This window comes from Ailuropoda melanoleuca, chromosome 16, assembly GCF_002007445.2.
Source record: "Ailuropoda melanoleuca isolate Jingjing chromosome 16, ASM200744v2, whole genome shotgun sequence".
Lineage (NCBI taxonomy): Eukaryota > Metazoa > Chordata > Mammalia > Carnivora > Ursidae > Ailuropoda > Ailuropoda melanoleuca.
In genome coordinates, this window is record NC_048233.1 from 91,221,840 (window position 1) to 91,228,964 (window position 7,125).

Genomic DNA, 7,125 nt, shown 5'->3' on the forward strand with positions numbered 1-7,125 from the left:
GGCCTGGGGATGGGGATGGTGCACTGGCCCCTGCTGGGTGCTGGTCCCAGGCTGGATCCAGGATAAGGGCAGTGTGCCAGGGCTTGGACCAGGATGGAGCTCCAGGTTTGGCCCAAGAAGGGAGCAACGTGTGCTGGATGCACAGGTTGGGAATGGGGATCAGCTTGTGTGTGACCAGGTACGTGTCCCCAGGCATGGGATGGTCTGCTGGTCCCCACATTTGGTGAGGGGAACAGAGATTGTCTGGCCTGTGCCAAGGTGCCGAGGACACAGAGTGTGTGGTCAAGACAGGCATGGGGAAGGTTACTAGCAGCCCTCCCTATCCCAGGCTGTCTCCTGGGCAGGCTAAGGGACCCTGATCAAGTCTAGGCAGTTGGCTGCCATGAGCCTCTGACCAACCATGCCAGCACACGTGTACTGCCACCCCGCCACGGTCTCCTCGGAGGGTCACCTCATTACGTGTACAGATGGAGGCACACATACGTGGCACGTATATGCGGGAAGCATCAGGCTCTATCAGTCTGGTGAGTGCAGGGCCACCTACTGCCTGTGCCACACCTGGCTCCAGGGCTGCGAGAATAGGCATCCGCTCCACTGGGACAGCCCCCTGCCGCCGTGCGCTGCTTTACCAGCCCTGCCTCAGCCCTTGCCACACGGCCGGCAGTGGAGGGGGAGCCTGGGGGCACCCGGACAAGCCCACCAAGGTGCTGGCTCCAGTCTCTGAGGTCACACGCTCTTGGGGACCAGCACTGACATCCATGCTGATCTGCAACCTGGCGGGCTGTGCTCCATTGGAGGCCATACTTCTTCCCATGTGCTGCTCCCCAGCGTAACCCAGAGGCAAGCCTGAGGATCCTCGACGCCTCCAGCCACCCTCCTTCCCCACCCCTCATGTGGCTTTGTCCATCGCAGCTTGTATGCCTGCTGTCTGCTTCTTGGAGAACTCAGACTAACTCTCCACCAAGCCCAGAGAGAGAAGAGGGGCTTGCCAGAGCGAAGGAGGGTGGCAGGCCCACCTGCTCGCTCTGTATGAGCGCAGTGCTGCCCTTCCCGACCTGACCCCATGCGGTAGGCGGCCCTCACTTTCAGAAGGAAGGAGACCACCAGCTCCTTACGGCACCCAGACTTCTGCCAGCGTAGAATTTTTATTCCACAGGCAGACTGGGCGCAGGTGGCATGGCTCTCACAAAAATCTTGGCAGCAGGTACCATCTCACCCCACCAGCCTCTCTTCTTGGCTGAGGAAAGGCCTGTGACGGGGACCGTCCAACCTCACTGAAGTGGCCCAGAGGCTGGAAGAGCCACGGACTGAGGGTGCTGAGCACACCCGGATCCGGCCATGCCTGACTTCATCTGTGTGTGAAGTGTGACACACAAAGCTCCTTTCTGGTCTGCAACTGAGCGTGCCAAGGAATTCCGCAGCAGACCAACGTGCTGCCTCACGCCCCCCACCCCTGCCTCCTGCACACGGAGGCTTGCACCTGTGTCTGCCCTCTCAGCAGAGTGGGGGCCCCACCCTGGCCCCCTGTGGTGTCCTGGGGAAGGGTGCAGGTGCAGGTGTCAGCCCAGAAAGGCAGGCACAGATGTGACTGAGTGTGAAGCCATGGGCAAGCTGCTGTCCATGGACGGTTAGGCTGGGGAGGGGCGCAGGTAGAGGCAGGCCATCCTGAACTTTGGGCCAACGAACTCAGACTTTCCCTGGAGCCTGTGAGCCCGGCTGCTGGATGGAGCGTGGGCAGGAGGGAGGGGATCAGCAAGCCAGGAGGGTGCTGAGGATGGGCGGATGCAGCCAGCTGGGGGTACCCAGAGAGGGAGGCCAGATGGGAGGACCCAGGAGACAGCCCTGAAGCCCTGGCTGTTCAGGTGCAGCGCCCAAGACAGCGCCAGGGTGAGGACACTGGTGTGGCTGGAGGACCCAACGGTGTCCCGCAGGGGGTCCTGTGGGTTCTGTGGCAGGTGTCTAATGTCTTCCAAAAATTCTCCTGGGAAACTCTTGCAGCAGAACTTGCTGCCTCTGCTGCCTACAGGAGAGACCTTTGTATCCGTCCGGCTGAGGAGGGAAAGCAGACTTTGTGCCCTGCAGGGAGAGGGGGGCATCTGGAGTGGGGGCACATACCTAGGGGGTTACCCTGGGGGTTCACCTGCTCTGGACCCCTGGGTGAGTCTGGGGGTTGTTGCCTACCTGGGAGCAGGAGGAGTCGAGTGTGTGTCGGCCACAGCTCAGCCTCCAGCAGGGGTGCCCAGGGTCCTGCCTGGGCTTTGACCTCAATTGTCACAGAGCCCTCGGAGAAGGAGAAGTCCAGCTTGTTCCCCTGGTAAGAGACGCCATAGATGCACACTCCAGAGACCCCTGCCAGACACATGGGGTCGAAGGTCACGCCATCCCTGGTGATCCTGGGGGGAGGGGAGATGTGCATGAGAGCAGGAAGTGGGGGGCATGTGATTGCTCTCCGCCAGACCTATTCTCACCTGAACCCTGTGAATCCAAACAATGCCGCTTGCAGGAAGCCCCCCATGCCTGTCAGGAAGTTCACAGCGCCCGACCCATCTGCATTCTCTGTCCACACCTGCACGTGGCAAGTCGGTTAGTGCCCAGACTCCCAGGATATGGGCCCCCATGAGGCTGCTGCCCCTGCTCCCAAGGGCAGGGCCCGAGGTCAGCCAGGAGTCACCAGGGACCTGACCCTGCTGTGACTCCCCCTGAGGCGGGGCTCCCACTCCTACCACTCAGGGGCCAGAGCAGGAGGCAGGTGTGGTCGGCATGAGAGTTGACACCGAGACCAGGCTACCTTGAAGGGTTCAGCTATGTTGGCAAAGCTTCTCTCTAGGAGGTCCCGAGCCCGCCAGGGGTCCTTCAGCTCCAACCAGCCCACGGCAAACATGCTCTGGGGTCAGAGGTCAGAGGACATGCTAGGGCAAAGCCCACTGCATGGGGAGGGGAGACTGAGACTAATGGGGCAGGGCTGGGGCTGCTGTGAGGACCACCACCCCACACCACTGCAGTTTCCTCACCCAGGTCATGGCAGGGCCCTTTGGGGATGTCACAGCCTCATAAATCTCCAGGTTCTTCCTGCGAATGTGAGGACTCAGGTGGAAAGGGATGGGGTACCCCAGGAGCACAACATCTGCCTGCTTCACCTCCTCTCCTGGGGAGGGACAGGTGCTGCTGACGGTGGGGGGGGGGAAGCCGGAAGGGGGGAGCTGCTCTGTCAGGTAGGGGACATCCAGGGTGGACACAGGTCCTGTGGGAGGGGTGAAGGGGCCCTGAGGCAGCTCCGAGGACACTCACCAGGCTGGTACCCATCAAACTCAGGGTGGAAGTTCCGCCTCGGGTCAAAGGGAACCTTGATCTTATCAGCCACTGCCAGCCACTCGCTGGGAATGGGCTGACCCAGGTCCTGGGCCAGGGCAGCAGCAAAGCGCAGGCTAGGGGTGAAGGCAGGGAGAGGGGGGCTCTAGCCCCAGCCGGCCCAGCCGGCCCTTTGCATGGTGGCAGTTTGGGCAGGGGTCTTGGGTCTGACCTGTTCTGGACCAGGACGTTGGTGTAGACGGAGTTGTTGACCCCTGAATGGTATTCGTCGGGGGGCATGACTCCTGGGCACACGAGTGCAAGGCGGTGCTCAGTGCAGGGTCTTAGGGACCCGTCCCTGATGCAAGTAGCCAGTGTGGGGCTGGTAACATGAGGTGTCAGAGATCCCATGCTGAACTGAGGAGCGCCCACCTGCCCCACCAACTCGTGGCCACCTACTTTCCCTGCCACAGTGGGTGGTCCATGCCTCTCCCTTCTACCACTGGCCCTCCCCTCTGACCAACCCTCCCCATGACCGTCCCGCTCTCCTCATGCCCTCACCCTTCAGGTGGTAGTTTTCCTCCTCAGGGCTCCACTCCACACGGCTGCACCAAAACTCAGCCACAGCCCTGACCACGTCCCAGCCACCAGCCTCTCGGAAGAGCTGCAAGTCCTGGGGGAGCAGGAGAGGGTGGGACAGGGATGATGCCACCAGTGGCTGCAGTTCTCATCGGTTACTGCATTTCTTGTCAGTGCCCACCCTCCTGAGTGCCCAGAGTGAAGGCCTGGCCCCAGACAGGAAGTCATGGTGGGGGGTAGGGGAGCACGGCCGCGTTAGGTGGGTGGTCGTACCTGGTGGGCACGGCGACACCTCACCTGGGTGGTGTAATAGTACAGCTGGAAGGCCAACACCACAGCTCCGTTTATGTGAATCTCCTGGGTCCCATAAATGTCCTCAGGGCAGACCTCCAGACCAGAACCTGCGCTCTCCCAGGCAAACTTGGCTCCCTGAGAGGGTGGAGGGCATGGAGCAGACCTGACTATTACGGGGGTTGGGGCACAGGAATAGCCCATCCATTTCCCAGGGCTCTCAGCCTTCAGCCGTGGAGGACAGAGGTAGGGGCACCAAGCGTCTGGGTGCCCTCACGGGGGCCTGCAGGCTCTCAGTGCCCACCGTGTGTCCCCATCATAGCCCAGACAGCTTCTGCCCAGCTTCCACTGTGTGTTGAGCCTGGGCCAGGGTAGCGAGGGGACTCCAGCTGGGCCCTAGCCAGGCTGTGGCTCCTACCTGTACAGCGCAGGCTGGGGGATGCTGCTGAACCCCTGTAAGAATCCAGGAATCCCAGCGCCACCCAGAGAGGAACCTGAGGCGATGGGTACAGGCCTGGGAGGGATGTGGGTCCCCCTCACCTGGTAACCCAGCTTCCGGGCATTGTCTAGGGCCCCACCCAGCGTCCGGATGCGGTACTCCAGGAGGGCCCGGGCGGCCTCCGGGTGGAACGTCAGGATATTTGGGAACAGCCAGAGATCCTGAGGGCAAAGAAGGGCCCCTTGTTCAGGAGCTCTCACACCCTTCTCTCTCTCCTGCCTGCCCACATTCTGCCTTGGCCAGAGCCAGCACTGCTCATGCTGCCTCCCTGAGGGCCCCTCTGTCTCCTTCCAGCTTCTTCTCTGCTGCCCACCCTGGGCCCCTCCTGGGCCCTCCACACCTGCCCATCCCACGGCTCAGTCTCCAGACTCGATGCTCCTCGGGTCTGGTCCCCCGCCCAGTGCTTCACCTCCCCAGCAGGCATCGGGGTCCCCCCAGGAGCTCGGGCTAGAAGCTGCGCACGGAGACCGTTGGTCATGAGCTGCCTGACCTAGAGGGAAGGACTCAGCCTCACCAGAGTGGGCCACAGCACTGGCTTCTGGAGGCACCTGACGAAGAGGGGGTAGCACCCCAGACCCCTCCCACACTCAATGGACACCAAGTCCCAGCCTCTCCCGGTTCCCACTCCTCTCCGAGGCCTCACTCTCCTCCACCCATGCTCCCCTCAGCAGCCACAAGGGTCCTCCCACAGTACACCTGTGTCGGTGTCACTCCCCAGTTCAAGTCTCCATGGCTCTTACAGCCCCCCTACAACTGTTCTTCTTCCTCGGTGAGGTACCCTTTTGCCCCTGCAGATGCCAAACACCCTCTCAGCTCTGCTGTTTATACCCTCTGGTCCCTTTGCCTGAATCACTCTTTTCCGCCAAACTCCTATACATTCTTGGGCTGAGATCCCACCTCCTCTAGGAAGCCTTCCCTTCTGCCATGGCCTCTGTGTTTCCCCAATCACAGCCCCCAACCCAGGTAGGGCAGAGATAGCAGCCGTGCCTGTGCCCTTAGCCACAGCATCCTCTGTGCCCGCGTGCTGCCCCATCTGTGGCTGCTCTGTGTTGGGGGTGGAATGGTGCATACCTGGTCCCAGAAGACGTGGCCCCAGTAGCACTCCTCTCGGCTCCCATTGGACAGGCCCCCAGGGCTGAGGCCGTGGCAGGTGTAGCCTGGGGCCCCAGGCTGTGGCAGGGCACTGAGCACGTAGTAGAGGGCGCCACGCAAGGCCTGGCGTAGGGGTAGGGGCCCCACCACATCCAGGCCACAGCCAGCCCAGAGCTGGGCCCAGGCCTGGGCATGGACGGTGTACAGAGTGCCCCCGGCCAGCAGCTGCAAGGCCTCGGCAAGGCAGGCCTGGGCCTCAGCCCGGCTGCCACCTACAACGGTCAGGAACTCCCAGGTCTGGTCTTCCTCACTTTCCCCAAGCGTCAGGGCTGGGGGCACTGGTGTCCACAGCATGTGCACCTCCTGCTGGGACCCCCCAGGTTGCTCCGGGGTTAGTGTGTGGCCATAAAGGTACCTGCAAGAGTGTGGCCATGTCTAAGGGACCAGCTTCCTCCTTGGTCTACCTGGCCAGCCCCGACCCCCTCCTCACCGGGCTCCTTGGAAGTCGGGACCCAGATGCAGGTCCAGGTCTGGGCTTTCTGGGGAGAAGGTTGACCGCAACAGCACCGTGATGGGCCGGGTCCCCACGGCCACACGGGTGATAGACACACTGAAAGCTATGACGTGAGGCAGCGTGCGGTGGGCGTAGATGCGCTGGGAGGCCTGGAAGCCGGGGCCCTCTAGGGTGTGCAGAAAGGAGCCTGGAAATGGGCAGTGGGGGGGTCAGAGCAACTTGCGTGCCCCACTTAGGGCCATCGAGGACAGTTACAAAGCTACTGGCCGCTCAGGGAGGTGGATCCGCCCTCTGAGCCCCTACTGCCCCGTCTGGAGAGCTACAGTTGCACAGAGGACCCCAAGCTTGCACCAGTGCAGGAGGCCCGCAGAGCTGAAGCCCCCCTTTTCTTTGTGAGTCAGGCATCCTGCGTTAGGAGGTGGCAGGATGGGACTGCTGTTGGTTCCCCCACTCACCTGGAACGACAGTTCGAGTGGGGGAAGCAGGACAGTGGTGGGTTACCTGTGTTAGTGTCCAGGGCAAAGGTCTGGGTCAGCTGATCTCCTGTCTCTGCAGGGACCTCCAGCTGGACATTGAGGGGATTCGGCAGAATGGCCCGGTGTGTGTCCCCGGAAGCCCCATTGTACACGCCGCTCACATGCAGCGTGTCATGATACACACGTGTGCCCAAGTATGTGTTGGTCACGGTGGCCAAGAGCCGGGGATCACTGGGCAGAGAATGGGTCATGAATATGGTGGGGTCCTCACTGGCATTCTCCATGGAAAGTCTTGCTCAGCAGAGCGGCCTGGAAAAGGGGAAGTCGGTGGCTCCCAGGATTGGCCGGGCCTCCCTCTCTGGACTGTAAAGCCCAAAGCCCCCGAC

General features: G+C 62.0%; 1 protein-coding gene across 14 annotated transcripts in view; it reads right to left on the reverse strand.

The window, feature by feature from the left end:
- Positions 1-1,111: 1,111 nt before the first annotated feature.
- Positions 1,112-7,125, reverse strand: part of PGGHG (protein-glucosylgalactosylhydroxylysine glucosidase) — a 7,319-nt gene continuing 1,305 nt past the window's right edge. For 3 of the 14 annotated variants that reach the window (XM_034644920.1, XM_002930624.4, XM_019793445.2), the window contains exons 2-14: positions 6,765-7,048; positions 6,240-6,450; positions 5,729-6,164; positions 4,699-4,818; positions 4,165-4,296; positions 3,850-3,961; positions 3,521-3,593; positions 3,289-3,425; positions 3,012-3,145; positions 2,789-2,884; positions 2,469-2,566; positions 2,182-2,393; positions 1,112-2,076 (exon numbers count right to left, since the gene is read on the reverse strand). In XM_034644920.1, the coding sequence (XP_034500811.1) occupies positions 2,021-2,076; positions 2,182-2,393; positions 2,469-2,566; positions 2,789-2,884; positions 3,012-3,145; positions 3,289-3,425; positions 3,521-3,593; positions 3,850-3,961; positions 4,165-4,296; positions 4,699-4,818; positions 5,729-6,164; positions 6,240-6,450; positions 6,765-7,023 (2,076 nt within the window). In that variant the 5' untranslated portion in view covers positions 7,024-7,048 and the 3' untranslated portion in view covers positions 1,112-2,020. Of the gene's footprint in view, positions 2,077-2,181; positions 2,394-2,468; positions 2,567-2,723; positions 2,885-3,011; positions 3,242-3,288; positions 3,426-3,520; positions 3,594-3,849; positions 3,962-4,164; positions 4,297-4,698; positions 4,819-5,728; positions 6,451-6,764; positions 7,049-7,125 lie in introns of those variants that run through there. The other 11 variants (XR_004621179.1, XR_004621182.1, XM_034644921.1 and 8 more) reach the window with 11 other exon arrangements.